This window comes from Miscanthus floridulus, chromosome 6 (genome assembly GCF_019320115.1).
Source record: "Miscanthus floridulus cultivar M001 chromosome 6, ASM1932011v1, whole genome shotgun sequence".
NCBI lineage: Eukaryota > Viridiplantae > Streptophyta > Magnoliopsida > Poales > Poaceae > Miscanthus > Miscanthus floridulus.
In genome coordinates this window covers 3,772,917-3,790,540 of record NC_089585.1, presented here as the reverse complement: position 1 = coordinate 3,790,540, position 17,624 = coordinate 3,772,917, and the positions used below count along the sequence as shown (strand labels likewise).

The 17,624-nt window shown below is 45.4% G+C and overlaps 3 protein-coding genes across 3 annotated transcripts; 2 read left to right on the top strand and 1 right to left on the bottom strand.

The window, feature by feature from the left end:
- Positions 1-3,532: 3,532 nt before the first annotated feature.
- Positions 3,533-6,374, bottom strand: LOC136460126 (uncharacterized). Its single transcript, XM_066459950.1, has 4 exons — positions 6,303-6,374; positions 4,995-6,167; positions 4,769-4,844; positions 3,533-4,665 (listed from the first exon to the last, which is right to left on the bottom strand). The coding sequence occupies exons 1-4, from the start codon at positions 6,372-6,374 to the stop codon at positions 3,533-3,535; spliced, it is 2,454 nt and encodes an 817-aa protein (XP_066316047.1).
- Positions 6,375-8,049: 1,675 nt separating this feature from the next.
- On the top strand, positions 8,050-8,824 carry LOC136460125 (uncharacterized). The gene is made up of 3 exons (XM_066459949.1): positions 8,050-8,325; positions 8,368-8,475; positions 8,678-8,824. The coding sequence occupies exons 1-3, from the start codon at positions 8,050-8,052 to the stop codon at positions 8,822-8,824; spliced, it is 531 nt and encodes a 176-aa protein (XP_066316046.1).
- A 1,619-nt stretch (positions 8,825-10,443) lies between these two features.
- Positions 10,444-11,037, top strand: LOC136460123 (uncharacterized mitochondrial protein AtMg00810-like). Its single transcript, XM_066459948.1, has one exon. It carries the CDS (start codon positions 10,444-10,446, stop codon positions 11,035-11,037), a length of 594 nt encoding a protein of 197 aa, XP_066316045.1.
- Positions 11,038-17,624: the final 6,587 nt, after the last annotated feature.

Below are 17,624 nucleotides of genomic sequence, written 5' to 3'. Positions count from 1 at the left end.
CTTCCGACATTAACTGACTAGTGCATTTTGATTCAACTCTTTGGTTGCCGTTGTTTGGCTCCCTAGGTTTATCTAGTATCTTTTATATACTTTGTGGCTAACTTGTGAGGGGTTGTATTACTTTGATTTGGAGTTTCCATTGTGGAAACTCCTATTACTAATCGTTTCCGCTTTTAAAGGTGTTGATTTTTCAGAAACGCCTATTCACCCCCCTCTAGGCGACATCCTAGATCCTTTCACTTGGGGAAGACGATCACTTGATCCACCGCCCCCTTGATGTAGCGCAGTAGTCACTTCACCGCGGTCCAGTGATCCTCTCAGGGATCCTCCATGAAGCGGCTGACGTAGCCCACAGTGAACGCAATGTCGAGCCTGGTGTGGACTAGGTAGCGCAGACCGCCGACGATGCTCTGGTAGAGTGTTGCATCTACCTTCACCGCGATACTGGCCTTCGTCAGCTTTAGCCGCTCCTCCATCGGAGTCAAGCACGGCTTGCACTCAGCCATCCTGCTCCGCTCCAACAGCTTTGAGACGTACGGGCTCTGATCGAGTGTGAGCGCCTCCTTCCCCTATCTCACCTCGATGCCAAGGTAGTGGGAGAGCGCGCCAAGATCGCTCATTCAAAAACGAGCCACCATCTCGTGCTTGAAGCTGTCGATGTCCTCTGCACGCGTGTTTGTGGCAATCAAGTCGTCCACATACACATCGACGACGAGCTCCTCCTTCCCCCGTCGCCGCGTGTAGAGCGTGTGCTCGGTTGCGCATCGCTTGAACCCAAGCTCGCCCAGCGTGGCGTCAAGCTTGGCGTTCCACGCTTGCAGGGCCTGTCGCAGCTCGTAGAGCACCTTGCGCATTCGGAGCACCCTGTGCTCTGCTCCCTTGACGGCGAAACCCAGAGGTTGCCTGACGAAGACGTCTCTGCCAGCTCGCCGTTGAGGAAGGCCGATTTTTACGTTCAGGTGATGGACATGCCAGTCCTTCGCTGCTGCCAAAGCCAGCAACAGTCGGATAGACTCCATGCGCGCTACCGGCGCAAAGACTTCCTCGAAGTCGATGTCCTCGCGCTGGACCCTATGCCGCCAATGATATCGTCCAGCCTGCGAAACCGCACCTCCTCACCGTCGTGGAAGGCATCCACGAACTCAGTGATGTTGCTTGGAGGTGAGACGAACTCGATCAGCGTCGATGGAGTCCCCTGTTCGTCGGAGTGGTCAGCACAGCACCTGGAGTGCTCGGCACCCCGGCTGCAGTGCTCGACACTACTCCTGGACCGCTCGTCGCCACTCCTGGAATGGTTGGCACCACTGCAGGAGTGTTCGGCACCAGTCTTGGAGTGGTCGGCACCACTGCAAGACCTCTCGGCTCTGCTACGGGAGCGTTTAGCACCCATTCTGAAGTGGTCGGCACCCGTCATGGAAGCTATATATATACAACTCTACCCATCTAATCCTAGTACACAGACATAACAGGCTGCTAGGCTGCTATAGTGACTAGATGTGACAGCAGAGCCTTTCGGCGCCTGCCCCTGCTGTGGCTACAGTGCGGCAGGGGAGCCTTTCGACGCCTGCCCCTGCTGTGGCTACAGTGCAGCAGTAGGAGAGCCCTTTCGCTGTCCGCCTCTGCCGCGCGTACCGGCGAGGGAGCAGCCGATTACTTTATAGTGTACTCCCCGAACTTCATCTTTTCTCTGCAGCCATTGTTGAATGTCTGTCCAGTTGAGTTTTTTATCCTACCACATGTTGTGGTTTTATTTGTGAGAATTTCTTCTGATCAGAGTTGCTTTTGTGCTGTCTAATTTTATTTTTCAGATCAAATTTGGAATTTGCATTTTTCCATAATAATAGTTGTGCTTTGTTCTCATTACTATTTCTACATGGACATAAGCAAATTTGATATAGTTTTTCCTGATTATTGTGCTTAAAATTAGCTTTGTTTACTTGTTTAGTACTTCCTCTGTTCCAAATTTTAAATTGTAAGTCGTTCTGGCTTTTTTGGCACATAGTTTTTGCACGCATGCACCTAGATTTATATATATTATGTTCAGATACATAGTAAAAGCTATGTATCTAAAAAAAAAGGTCAAAACGACTTACAATTTAGAATGTAGGGAGTACTGTTCATTATCTTTTGCGACTCATAAATGGGTACATGGAGAATTGCTTCATTTGTGTTCATTATTATCTTCTGCAATAACTAATAAATTGGTACATGAAGTTTTTTTATAACCTTTGTTTTACCTATTATGCAGTTTGTGGTAGCCACCCTAACTGTGTGGGCTGGTTTAGTTTTTGGTGGGGAGAAGGAAAATAAGAAAAAGGTAACCTTTTAACCCTGTCATTTATACTTAAGCTTAAACTCTGCCGTATATATGAGTTAAGTACCTTAATTACTTGAACTGTGCTGTATATAGGAGTTAAGTACCTGATTTTATTCTTACCAGACAATTGACAAATGCACAGAAAGCAGAAATGTTAGCTGAAACCAAACTGTGGCTACCTGAACTATGAAAAGTATACTCTTTATTTGTTCTGATGTCAACTTGCTAACTGTAACGTAAGGCTATTATCACTGACCAATTAGTTAAGTTTGCGATACACATGCTTACAGCCTAACTACTTGCAATTCCGTCTTTTTACAGTGACTTTTGTATTTTTTTTTTTAAATCTGTGTCACAAAAATGATACTCCCTCACAGCTGTCACAGGCAATGACAAAGTAGAATGCAACGGAGGAAAGACCTATTTGGGTGGCAAAAACTACTCCCTTTCCTCCCGAATAAATTAATTTCTAGAGTTGTAAGTCAATTTTTTTTAAGTTTGACCAACTATATAGAAAAATAGCCTCAAGATTTATTTTGGTGTTATAAATATTGATGCTCTTCTATGTAAATTCAGTCCAACTTCAAATGTCTCAACTTAAGATAACTTTAGAAGTTTATTTGGGGACATAGGCACCAGGCTACCAGAGCTCCATACACACAACGACGACGTGGGGATACAAGATCATCCTGCTCGACGAAACGCGTGGCCTAATCAACGTCAGCTTTTAGGGTATGTAGTCGACTGATACCTGATGCTCCAGCAGTTTCTGTTTGGACCTGAACTCCTCTCCAACAGGTTGTATTCTTTTTTTTTTTTACAAAGCAACGGAGGGGAAAAGTCTTCCCCACCTGATATATTGCACTGACTTGAGTTTCAAAAAGCAATTGAACGACTACTCCATAATGGAAGAAAAAACATTACACCAGACTATGATTATACTAGAATCTATACTCGGTAGGCGATGCTGCCACAGCGTTGTGTAAAGTAATATGCTGCTTTTCCCTATGTGAACACAGGGCCGTCCCACAAATTTAATGGGTCCTTGGGCCAGTAAGACACTAAGGGTCCGGCAATGTAATATTTGAATAGGACGATTAAAGTATATAATTTGTAGCATATATTTAATTTTTTTTGAAAAGTTAATAGTACATTAAAGAAGATAAAAAACGACAAAATAACTATGATGGTTACCTCAAATAAAACTATGGTGCTTCAGTGCTTTTTAAAAAAGCGTCTTCGGGCATTTCTTGATGTAAAATCTTCAAGACCACTTTCAAGATCAATTGTATCTAAAATATCTTTCTCAATGCTGCACATAGCCAAGCCATTTAATCTTTCTTGTAGCATAGTTGACCTCAAACAAATTTTCAGTAGCTTCAATTTAGAGAAGCTTCTTTCAGCTGATGCTACTGTCACTGGAATAGTTAACAGAATCCGATATGCAATAGAGGCATTTGGATAGCAATCTGCAACTTTAACAAAGTGAAGAATCTCAGATGCTGACATCAACTGATCTGGCAAAGTTACTTGCAACACTTTTAACTCAGAGAACAAATCATCTAAATCAACATCAGACTTGTTGTCATAAGAAAAAGTATTCACAAAAGTTGTGCAACAGTCTCGTAGATCACTATGATCCAAGGACTTTAGATTTTCCGAATTGAATAAGAAACCAAATATTTTCTCAAATTCCTTTAGCTGATCAAATCGACTAGTCAATGAAACAATTGCATAATCAACAATAACTAGGAAGTAGTCATCATTGAAGTCATCTATAGCTGACCGTTGTAATTCTTTAGTTTCATCATCTTGTTCATCAAATTGCTTCTTCCTTTTACCTTTACGTTTTGTAGGAAATGTTGGCTCCACATCCAAACTAGATGCAATGGATTTTGCAGTCTCAATACTTGCACTTAAGCCTGTGTCTCTGTACTTCTTAAAATATGATATGACCCCTTCTATCTGTTTCAAAGTACTATCCAAGCACACAATTGGAGACTGCAACTTTTTGCTCATCATGTTGATAACAGATAAAATATCTTCCCAAATAACCATACCAACTAAAAATTCAAAATTCTCAATAGTGGTTACCAATGATCCAGCTTCACTCACCGATTTTGGGTCCTCGGTACAAGTTCTTTCCACCTCCTTCAAAGCTGATCTTATTTGAGAAGCTTGATACCTGATAGGTTGCACACTCTTTATTCGACTCTCCCAACGAGTATCAGACAAGGGTTTGACAGTGAACCTCTCAATATGATCGGTCAAAATTTTCCACTTTTTAGTAGATCGTGCAAACAATGCATATATCCGTTGTATGACACCAAAAAAAAGTAATAGCTTTTCTACAGGATTTTGCCATATCACAAAGAACAAGGTTCAGACTATGACATGCACATGGCATATACAATGCTCTTGGATTAATTTCAAGCACATGTGCCTGCACACCTTGATGTTTTCCCTTCATATTGGAACCATTATCATACCCTTGACCTCTCACATCATCAATGTTCAAATCAAGAGACTGCAATGCATCCAACAGTACATTAAAAAGCCCCAATCATGATGTGTCATCAACCTTTAAGAACTCTAGAAAAAATTCCTCTACTCTTGGAATGGCACTTGACATATTAACACACCGCACAATTAGTGTCATTTGTTCTTCATGACTCACATCTGGGGTACAATCCAAGATAACAGAGAAGTACTTGGCATCTTTTATGATCTTTAAGATATGTTTTTTCACAGCATCAGCAAGCATAGCAAGCATAGCAATTAACTCATTCTGTATCCTAGGGCCAAGATAATGATGATAGATTTCATTATTTTGAATGTGCCTAATATGTTCTTGCATGACAGGATCAAATTCAGCAATCATTTCCACTGTGGCCAGAAAATTACCATTATTTGATTGATAAAGTTTTGCATTTGTTCCTCGGAAGGCAAGATTTTGTTTAGCAAGAAACTTCACAGCAGAAACTATTCTTACCAAAACTTGTCTCCAATGCTCCTTCTCTTTTGCAATTTCCCGCTGCATTTCATCCTCAATTGTTTTATTTTTGCTCAATCTAATCCGAAGATCATTCCATGTATTCATGTTTGTCAGATGCTCCACACTGTTCTCATATTGTTTTAGTTTCTCACTCAAATGCTTCCAATCCCTCACTCCATCATTTGCTAACAAAGAATTATTCTGATTTGATTTGAATAGCTTGCAACAAAAACAAAAGACCTTGTCCACATGTTTACAGTAAACCAGCCACTTCCTGTCAACAACCTCTCCATTAGTTAACTTTCTGGAGTAGTAAGCATATGAAAAACGCCTATTACTAGGATCACTAGGAAATTGTAAATCCATCTCTCTCACAGGCTCTTTCTCAATTAAGATATCTCTTTTGATATTGTTAAGATTTTCCCATGTCCTAGGATCAAAGATAGTCAACATTGATTGTTCATCAATATATAAATTTTCTGTATCATCCGAAGGCTGCAAATTTTCACCTGATCCCAAAATGTCCTCATTAGCATCAGCTTGCGCATCTAAATTTTCCTCCCCTGCAACACCTTCATTAGCATCAGCTTGCGTATCTAAATTTTCCTCCCCTGTAACACCTTCATTGGCATCAGCTTGTGCATCTAAAATCTGCTCGTCTGTACCACCATCATTGCCATCAGCTTGTGCGATTATTGGTTGATCATGTTCCTGCCCCTGATCTTGACTGACTTTGGCATTTCTTGATGTTGGAAAAAACCTATGCAACGCACCCTTTTGTGATTCTCTGGATTGAAGTTCTTGTTTTCTTTCTTTCCTTTTTTGAGCACCGGACTTATGTTTCTTTGGCAACATCTAACATGACAAAAAATATTGAATTACAAATCAAATCCCTAAAGCCTAGCCCTATCCCCGTAAGCAGGTATTGATCTGTACACTAAAGTACTGAACTGCAATCAAATTGATTTGTTTATTTAAGAGGCATGATACCTTTGCCGACTTGCCGTTGCCGTGAAGAGGGACGCCGCACCGCAGTGCCACGCCGCCATGCCAGAGGGGCATCCGTGCTCGCGCCTAGCCCTAGCACGCCAACACCATCACGCAGTCCACAAACACGCACTCACGATCGAGAACGAGAATACGAGCGGCCGCCGCCAATTGGTACACAGGCCTGTTGGTACGCACTGTTGCCTTGCCAGCGTATGGGCTGATAGCATCTACTATACAGTATACACATGGGTACAATCATAGGCCCCTAGCCTCATGGGCCCATGGGCATCGCACAGGCTACCCCCCCCCCCATAGGACGGGCCTGTGTGAACATGCGGCAGGGGCAGATGTCGGAAGGGCTCTCTACAGGCTCCCCAGCCGCACTGTAGCCACAGTAGGGGCATACGTCAAAGTCAGTCCTGTTGTCACATCTAATCACTGTAGCAGTATGACAACCTGACATGTTGGTGTACTAAGATTAGATGGGTAGAGTTCAGTTTTGCCATCTCCTCTTCAGAGCTCCGGCCAACGCTGTTGCTTGTGTTGTGTGTGCGCGCGCTCTGTTCTTCCTCACTTCTTCTACCTCTAGCCATAGTGTGTGGTCAGCAACGCCGGTAAGCGGTTGGCTCACCAGTTGGAAGATCCAGGGGCCAACAAGTGGTATCGGAGCTGTACAAGCGCCGTCGCCAGACTAACTCCTGGCAATGACAAACGGTTTGGAGATGGGCGACAGTGGCGGCGCTGCTGTGGCTGCCCAGCCATGACAGGAGGTCGTTGTGTGCATGGTGCAGGAGATCAGCGGCACCAGTTGGACAATACTGACTCGCACCAACTATGGCGAGTGGGTGGTGACCATGAAGGTCAAGCTCAGAGCCCGATGGCTCTGGGATACCATTGACAAGGACACCGACAACGAAGAAGATGACATGTCAGCGTTGGAGGCTATCCTCGCTGTTGTGCCAGCGGAGTACAGAGAGCCGTTGGGGGCGAAGAACTCTGCTAAGGAAGCGTGGGAGGCCATTGCAGCGATGTGCGTCATCTCCGACTGCGCAAAGAAGGTGACATCAAGTTCAAGGATGGTGAATCGGTAGAGGACTTCTCCCTTCGCTTGCAGTCGCTCATCAGCATGCTGAGGAGCCACGGCGTCATCATCGACGAAGAAGAGGCAGTCTCCAAGTACCTCCACTCCGTGCCGGTGAAGTACATCTAGATCGCTCTCTCCATAGAGACGATGTTGGACTTGTCCACCCTCACCATTGAGGATGTGATAGTCCGTCTGCGGGCGGTGAACGAGCGCATGGAGCAGGCCACAACAATGACGGATAACGGCAAGCTGCTGCTGACAGAGGAGGAGTGGGCTGCTCGGAAGAAGTCCAGGGAAGCCTCATCCAGCCTCCGCGGCAAGGCTTCTTCGGAGAAGAAGAAGAAGGTCAACCCCAACGTCTACCGGCGCTGTGGGAAGATGGGCCATTGGACAAAGGAGTGCCCAAATCGCAAGCAGGAGAAGATGGCTAAGGGTCATTTAGCGCAGGCTAATGAGGATGATGAGGCCACTCTCCTGATGGCGACGTTCTGTGTACTGCACGACGTTGAGGGCAAGGAGAAGGGAGAGGTGATGGTGGTGGAAGGGCACGATAAGGCTCTGAAGGCTATCCACCTCGATGAACCGCGCGCCCAACTCCACCTCGGACGTGTGGGCAGCAAGTAAGAGCAGCGGTGGTACCTAGACTCCGGCGCCAGCAACCACATGACAGGCTCCAAGGAAGCCTTCTCCGAGCTCGACAGTAACATGACCGACACGATGAAGTTTAGTGATGGCTCAAGGGTAGCGATCCGAGGGCGTGGCACCATCATCTTTAGGTGCCAGAACGGTGAGCACCATGTGCTGATGGATGTGTACTACATCCCGCAGCTGTGTTCAAGCATCGTCAGCATCGGGCAGCTGGACGAGTGTGGATGTGAAGTACTGATCGAGAGCGGGATCCTAAAGATTCAGGATCGGGAACGGCGTCTTCTTGTGAAGGTAAAATGCTCACATAATTGATTATACCTGCTCGACTTGAAGGTGGAGCAGCTAGTGTGCCTAGCAGCATGGCACACCGAGGAGCCGTGGCTGTGGCATGCCTGGTTCGGCCATCTCAGCTTCGACGCACTCGGTCGGCTGGAGAAGATGGTCTGAGGGCTGCCCCACATCAAGCAGAGGAGGCTACCGTTCCCAAAGGCGGCCAAGTATCGCATGGCAAACACTCTCAAGCTCGTCCATGATGATCTCTGCGGGCCAATCATGCCAGCCACAAATGGTGGTCGGGTGGTACTTCCTCCTGCTCAAGGATGATTGCAGTCGCTATATGTGACTGCAACTCCTGATGAGCAAGGACGAGGCGGTGGAGGCGATCAAGAAGTTCAAGGCGCGCGTGGAGGCGGAGAGCGACAAGAAGCTACGCGTGCTGCGGACTAATCACAGCGGCGAATTCACTTCGGTGGAGTTTGCTGCATACTATGTGGGTCAGGGTGTGGTGTGACACCACACAGCGCCGTACTCGCCACAACAGAATGACGCGGTGGGGTGGCAAAACTAGACGGTGGTCGGCATGGTTCGATCCATGATGAAGGCCAAGGCAAGCCGGCAAGGTTCTGGGGTGAGGCGGTGGCCACGACTGTGTTCATCCTCTACCGTGCACCCACCAAGGCCCTGAATGGCAAGACGCCATTCAAAGCTTGGTATGGGCGCAAGCCGAGTGTGTCCTTTCTTCGAACATTCGGCTGCATCGGCCACGTCAGGAAGACAAAGCCAGTCCTTACCAAGCTAGAGGACAAGAGCACACCGATGGTGCTCTTGGGCAACGTGGAAGGTACTAAGGCGTACCGGCTCTACAACCCACGCAAAGGCAAGGTGGTTGTCTCGCTTGACGTCATGTTCAACGAGAAGGCGGCCTAGGACTAGGACAGTCCGGGCATAGGGGAAGCTGGCGGCTTCACTAGTATCTTCGTCGTCGAGCACTTGGTCATCCATGGCGGTGGAGACGCTGGAGAGGAGGTGCCGACCACTCTAGCAATAGAGCCAAGCACTCCTAGGCGGTGCCGAGTACTCTAGGAGGGGTGCCAAGCGGTCCTACAGTGGTGCCGACCACTCTAGGACGGGTGCTGAATGCTCCCATAGTGGAGCCGAGAAGTCTTGCATTGGTGCCAACCACTCCAAGACTGGTGCTGAGCACTCCTGCAGTGATGCCGACCACTCTAGGAGTAGTGACGAGTGGTCTAGGAGTAGTGTCGAGCACTACAGCCGGGGTGCCGAGCACTCCAGGTGTTGTACCGACCACTCCGGTGGAACAGGGGACTCCATCGATGCCAATCGAGTTCGCCTCACCTCCAAGCGACATCACTGAGTTCGTGGATGCCTTCCACAACTGTGAGGAGGTGTGTTTCCACAGGCTAGATGACATCGTCGGTGGCATAGGGTCCTTAGGCCTGGTGGGTCGGCTGCTCAATGACCCAGAGCTGCTTCTCATCAGTGCAGAGGAACCACCCATGTTCGCACTGGCCGAGCGTGATGTAAATTGGTGACGGACGATGCTGGAGGAGATGAAGGCGATCGAGGAAAACGAGACTTGGGAGCTCGTCGATCCATCTCCAGGATGCCGTTCGATCAACCTGAAGTGGGTGTACAAGGTCAAGCAGGACGAGCATGGCGCCATTATCAAGCACAAGGCACGCCTCATCGCCCGAGGCTTTGTCCAGCGTGAGAGCATTTACTTCGAGGAAGTCTTTGCGCCGGTAGCGCGCATGGAGTCTATCCGACTGCTGCTGGCTTTGGCAGCAGCGAAGGACCGGCGCATCCATCACCTGGACATAAAATCAGCCTTCCTCAACGGTTAGCTAGCGGAGACGGTCTTCGTCAGGCAACCTCTGGGTTCTGCCATCAAAGGAGCGGAGCACAGGGTGCTCCGAATGCGCAAGGCGCTCTATGGGCTGCAGCAAGCCCCGCGAGCGTCGAACGCCAAGCTTGACGCCACACTGGGTGAGCTTGGGTTCGCGCTGTGCGCAACCAAGCACGCGCTCTACACGCAGTGATGGGGCAAAGGAGGAGCTTGTCGTTGGCGTGTATGTGGACGACTTGATCATCACCAGCGCGCGTGTGGAGATGGCGGCTCATTTTCGAATGAGCTATCTCGGCGCGCTCTCCTACTACCTCGGCATCGAGGTGAGACAGGGGAAGGAGGCGCTCATGCTCAGTCAGAGCGCGTATGCCTCCAAGCTGTTAGAGCAGAGCGACATGGCTGAGTGCAAGCCATGCGTGGCTACGATGGAGGAGCGGCTGAAGCTAATGAAGGCTAGTACCGCGGCGAAGGTAGATACAACACTCTACCGGAGCATCGTTGGCGGTTTGCGCTACCTAGTCCACATGAGGCCAGACATTGCATTCGTCGTGGGCTACGTCAGCCGTTTCATGGAGGATCCCCAAGAGGATTACTGGGCTACGGTAAAGCGGCTGCTGCGCTACGTTAAGGGAACGGTGGATCAAGTGATCGTCTTTTCTAAGACCAGCAGAAGTAGGTTGCAGCTCATTGTGTTCAGCAATGCAGACATGGCGGGGGACATCGACGGACAACGAAGCACCTCTGACGTGCTCGTCTTCCTTGGGTCGGCTCCAATCTCTTGGTTGTCGCTGAAACAGAAAGTGGTGGCGTTGTCCACGTGCGAGGCAGAGTATGTGGCGGCAGCCACAGCGGCATGACAAGCTGTGTGGCTGCGCCGGCTGCTGGATGAGCTGACTGGTGTGGAAGCTCACCCACCAGCACTAATGGTGGACAACCAGCCCACCATCGCCCTCACGAAGAATCCAGTTCTCCATGACCGGAGCAAGCACATCGACGTCAAGTTCTACTTCCTCAGGGACTGTGTCAATGGAGGGCAGATCGTCATCGAGTTCGTCGAAACTAGTCGGCAACTCGCGGACGTTCTCACGAAGCCGCTCGGCCATCTTCGGTTCATGGAGCTGAAGAACATGACCGGCATGGTGGTGGTTCTAGGGTTAGCAGGATTACAGGAAGAATTGTAAAGTAAGCTGTTGCTCTTCCCTGTGTGAACGCGCGGCAGGGGCAGACGCCGAAAGGCTCCCCTGCCGCACTGTAGCCACAGCAGGGGCAGACGTCAAAGTTAGCCCCGCTGTCACATCTAGTCACTGCAGCAGCATGGCAGCATGACATGTCTGTGTACTAGGATTAGATGTGTTGAGTTCAGTTTTATCATCTCCTCTACAGAACTCCGGCCAACGCTGGTGCTTGTGCTGTGTGTGCGTGCGTGCGCTCTATTCTCCCTCCCTTCTTCTACCTCTAGCCATAGTGTGTGGTCCGCAACGCCGGTGAGCGGTCGGCTCACCCGTTGGAAGATCCAGGGGCCAACGCATTGCAGCTTCCTTCATAGCCCTTCGAAACCGAACTAAGGATGGTTCCCGCCATCTGAAGTCCATCTCATTTCTGTGCTTCCAGATCATATTCAAGTCACTAGCAGCAGGAAGACATGAAAGTGCTTTGGCGGATATCACTGCTGGTCTCTTCATCACTTCCGAGAGTTATCTCTCTTTGAATGTAAAGAGAACAAGAGCAAAGAACGAATGATTGAATTGTCTCTTTTATTGATTGGTTGGGGTTTATATACGGTCTCTTTTATTGATTGATTGGGGTTTATATATATATACAGTGAAAAGTCACCGGGAACCCACTGATGTCCGTACGAAGGCAACACCCACGAATAGACACGTTGGTTCTGGCGATGTCGGTGATCACATGAGTCGTCCGATTATATGGATGGCTAATACTAATCCTAGTCACTAATCCGCGTGAAGATGGATCCATGGATGCGATCACCACCTTGTGATTGGTTGATCTGGTTCTTAACACTCTCCCTTGATCGAATCCAGTCTTGAGTTCAATCAATTGTTTATATGTTGGGAAAACTCATGTAAAGATTCATAAAACGATATAACATATATTTGTTATTGCCTCGTTGTAAACCCATATGAGAAAACCTCAAGAGGAAAAACTCATAAAAGGAGTTTAGAGAGCAAGGCTTTGATATATGGAACATGGTCCTCATCAGATATGTGCATTTGTTCTTGGTGCGAAATAGTGAATGATATGAAAGTGTGTTGATTGCTCAATAAATAACCTTCTTTGTTTATTGTTCACTTCAGAAGAATGAAAATTGGAACACGATCTTCTCTGAAAGTGTCTTCTTTGACCAAGGTCCATGGATAGCCATTAATTGGGTGATGATAGACACTTCGGGAATCATTTTGGAGTCGACTTCGAGAATCAAAGAAACTGTAATGATCCTTCAATCGAAATTCCCTTCTGAAGAATGAGAAACGAATAGACCAATGTACACTGTTTGCGTAGTTCTCTTCGGGAGACAAGAGGAAGATTCATTTCTCTTGAAATAGCCTGAGTCTTCACACTGGAAGCATTCGCTGGGGCAATGAATATGTGTTGCTTGGATGTCGCACGGATGAATATCCAACAATAGTTCGGCTGGTTGGTGATGTAGTATGGTGGTGTGACTCTTCACACTGGAAGCTCGGACAATTCGTTAGTCATGATGGAAAATAAACAACGTACGTATCATCTTTCGCTGAGAATAGCTCTTGCGAGAAATAAATTGAAACTCACGAAAATCATCCTGGGTCTTCGCTTAGCTTGTCAAGAGGCAAAATTTTACTGAAAAAAGAAAAGTGACTGAGTTAGATGTTAATTAATCTAGGCAGGTACCTCAATAACTGGTGAAATGTGCAGCTTCTGTAATAAAAGTAATCATTGCGAAGTGGTTAGTAAATAACAGCAGAGGTTCCGAATGTCGATGTTTTGAAACCTCAATAAAATAAACAATTGGTGTATTTTGTTTTTTCATTAAGAAAAAAAAATTGGCTAGGCATGCAAGACGCCTATCTTGGTCCGGAAGCTAGTTCTCGATGAATATTCCATGCGAATGCTTGTGGTCTGAAATTGCTCGTGGTCTACAGTTCCTTTGAGATGCATGCTGATGGATTTGCTCACAAAGACATGTTGGCCCTGTTCGGCTTACCCCGTATTTGGCTTGTTTAGCTTCTTTTTTCAGCCACAACAATTCAGTCAGAACAATATTTTTCAGCCAGTTTCAACTAAAATTCTGCCAGCCGAATGGACCGTAGATTTTAATTGCCAGAAAACTTAAAAAAGTGAGAGAGGAACTCCCGAATATTGTCTTCACTTTCTGGCAGAATGCAGTGTCGAAGGTACTATTTTCCGTGATACAGTCCCGAAGATGGTCTCGCCTATGGTGTGAAAAGACTAAACAGAACTTCGGCAAAAACATACGTCCTGTTTGTTTGGACTGGTTTGACTTATAAGTTATGGCTGAAAATATTATTGACTAGTTTAGTGTGAGAGAAAAATATTGTTTGTTGGCTAATAAATCATGGCTTATAAACCAAATACGATTAAGCGAACAGACTGATTAAACGCATGAATGTATCCGACGAGAAGATAATAGAATCAGGAGAATGGTTAGTGGAGGACAGCTATCGAAAAGCTCTTCCTCCTCGCACTCTTCATTCGTTTTTTCTGTGATGTCGAGCCTTTGCAAGCCAAAATGGATTGTTTTACTTAATAATGATAAAGCAAGAAGCTTAGTTGAACGTTCGCTGATGCGATTTTATGATGGGAAACCCTTAAGAAATGCATGACTTCGCAGGAGAAAGCCATACGTCGACAACTGATAATTCTGGTTGAATCAAGATGTGGAACCTTGGCTTCACGAAACCCGAGGAAAAACCTGAAGAATCCCATTGTACTGCTCGACTTGGCTGAAAAAATCGAGCTAGGAACCAGGCTCCCAAAGAGACAATGACGAATAGGAAGGTTCACTCGACCATCAGGCCAAATCATTTAAGTTGTACAAATGGTGGCCTCCAAAGTAACGCCTTACTGTAAAGGAAATCTAAAAATGTTAGCTGCGAAATGTGAATGCTGGAGTCCGGGCCCTGAAATGGCAGAGGTCATCTTTCCGAAGTAGTGCATGAGCTCATCACGTCCGAAAGAGGAATGTCAGCAAATGAACTTTGTATGCTTAACAGAATGTTATGAGGCTGTGCCCAACACACCACGCTGGCGTGTTGCCCCATGGGCCACGTCCGAGCCAGCACTCCATGTCATACAGATTGATAGCTTCGCAGGTTGTCACTGTAGAAGTTGCGATCTCCTCGACTGGCAAAAGGTGAAGGCATTGGCTAGAACGAGCGTTGTGGCGAGGAGGCACCCTACAGTAACATCACCTTCCCAGGACCATGTTCAGTTGACGATGGAAAAGTAGTGTGCATGCACCTGACAGCAAGTGACGTGACTGGTGGGATTAGAAATAGTAGTTTGGGCCTAGTTTAGATTGTAAGTTTTTTCGTTCTCTCTCCATCACATTAAATCTTTGGACACATGTATGGAGTATTAAATATAGATAAAAAAATAATTAATTACACAATTTGATTATAAATTACGAGAATAATCTTTTGAGCCTAGTTAAGCCATGATTGGATAATAATTGTCAAATACAAACGAAAGTGCTACAGTGTCAAATACTGATTCCTAACTAAATCTAAACAAGACCTTACGTTGAAAGAATAATAATCTTAGATTGCCTCGGTCTACGTGGACTAATACTTTTACGTGAGGCTAATATCGATGACTGCCCATGTTGGACGTGCCCTGAGTAGCGAAATGGTTAGTGGGAGCAATGATGACCTCGGTTTCGAACCACACTGAATTCGTCATCGTCGTTTTATTGTAGTGCTTAGTGGAACCTTCACCGTTCTTCTTGTCAGCGGTGTTTGCATCCAGCTATTTAGAAGATATGTTAGGAGGATGTTGTATGTGATGTTTGGATACTAATAAAAAAATAAATTACATAATCCGTCAGTACTCCACGAGACGAATTTTTAAGCCTAATTAATCCGTCATTAGCACATGTTTACTGTAGCAAAACATTATCAAATCATGAACTAATTAGGCTCAAAAGATTCGTCTCGCAAATTAGTCGTCAACTATGTAATTAGTTTCATAATTAGTCTATATTTAATACTCCATGCATGTGTCCAAACATCCGATAGGACAACGACTAAAATTTAGGAGAGGCAACCAAACACCCCCTTAGCCCAAAAATGATCAGAACAGACCTGCAAAACGCTTAGGCTAGGGAGAAAATAACTTATTTCTAAAGTTGTCATCGCTTTCCGAGGTAGCATGAAGCTAGTGTGGTGAAAAGTTCAAGAACAAAAGGCACTTCGATGTGCCCATAAAGCGGTATGTGGTCTATATGGACGGTTACTTAAACTCACAATAACTGAGAGACGTTCCTTCACTGCTCCACCAGCTATGCCACTCGAGAATATAGAGGGCTAGCCACCATAGACAAGTATGCATTGAGGGGGAGTGTTGAAAATAATAGTTCATACTTCAAACATTCTAGAAGATTGTGGATACAATTAGACCTTGCCATATATGTGGATAAAATCTTATTCATAGCGAAGGAAGAAATGAATAGAAAATGCCACCATGATTAATTGGGAATTTGAGAAAGTTCTAGCTAGAAAGATTTGGAGACTACAAGTTAGGATCTTTGTCATACATATACCGAAGTCTGAAATAATGTACAAGGTAGGTTTCCACTTGGCACCAATCCAATGGTTGTATACATAGACCTCATCTCCCATACCATATAGAAGGCAATGCCATGGTAGGGTGGAATGAAGAGTTGAGTGAATAAAAACAAGTTCCATGTATGATATCAAACATCAACTAATTGGCCTCCATACTTTGATGTGGTTCATTGTGCAACTTTTCTTTTCACTTATAACATTTATGATAACGGGTTTGAAAGTAAACAATATAAGTTAGTGCATTTTGCAAGCTAGAAGTAAGAATGACAATGGGGACATTTCCTTAACTATTGGTGGTGTGGTGTTACAGACTATGCTTGATACAAGCGGCACATGAAACTATATATATTTATGTAAGCCAAAACTTTTATAAATCCACTCCACGTCATATATCTCATCCAATAAAATTTCATTGCTAGCCTGCTGATTTCATTTGACCAATGAAACCTCTGGAAAAAAGTTGTTCGTGACGAAGCTGAGAAGAAGGCGCCATTGCCAACGAGATTAGATTTTTCGTTTGTACATGTGACCGCCAGGTTTATCCTATCCGTGGAAATGTCCCAGACGTCAAGGTTCGTGCCAACTAGCAGAGAGCATTTGTTCGCCTACTCAGTCAATAATGAAGGGCAATATTGGAAATGAACAACCTGTCAAAGTATGCGCGGGGAGTGAAAAGCACACAGTTCACCCAAATCGACATTGGAAAAGAGAATAGTAGGTCGAGCAACGAGCATTATCGAAAACTGGAGCTGCGAAGAAGCTTTCAAGATTTGCGATTGGTGCTAACAAGAAAAACTTCCTCTCACTCAAATGCGATTGGTGCTAACAATAGGAACTTTTTCATTTTCTAGATTTGGAAAGGGATACATTTATGTTGAAGTAGATATCTTAGTAATGCATTGCACAATTTCAATTCAAACAAGCTTTTTCCATATAAAGTATGATATTGAAAGTTTGCGGGAATTTGTAGCTTAGGGGATTAAGTTACCAATGAGAAGTATCCAGTAGAAAATAATGCATAGTTTGAAGGAAAAATTCGATGCAGAAGCACCTACAGCAGGGATATGGTGACAATACTGATTTAGAGTACTCCTCTGAGGAAGTTAGCAGCTTCTTTGGATAAATATGGATGTTCTCGTTTATTTTTGCTCTAAATTGCCCATATATAGGAAATTTGTATAGATTATAGTAATTGTTGGGAACAAGTCTGCTAGGTGTCATTTAGCTGATTCACATGGGCAGCAAACTGGTCAAGCATTTCTAATCCTTTAGAGAGAAGTTCATATACACATAATGCATTTAAGCATTTAACACAGAAGTGAATATTTATCAAGATGAACTTGATGTACTTAAAATTACTTACAAACTGGACTGAAATGTTATACTTACAATTGAGCACAAATAATTATCTTGGCATGGAGATTCATGATTAGTATGCAATTTTAGATGCTCCTGCCACCCTCTTGTGTAACAAACAATAGAAGCTGGTCTCACCTAGTTAAATGGCAGTAAAAACACCTAAGAAATCTAGTAAAAATGAATGATTTGCTGAGGAACAGGGGGATTCTTTCATTTATCTGACTCTTTCCAAACCGCATCAGATGTACCAGTGCAATCTAATTCAATGAACACACTCCAAG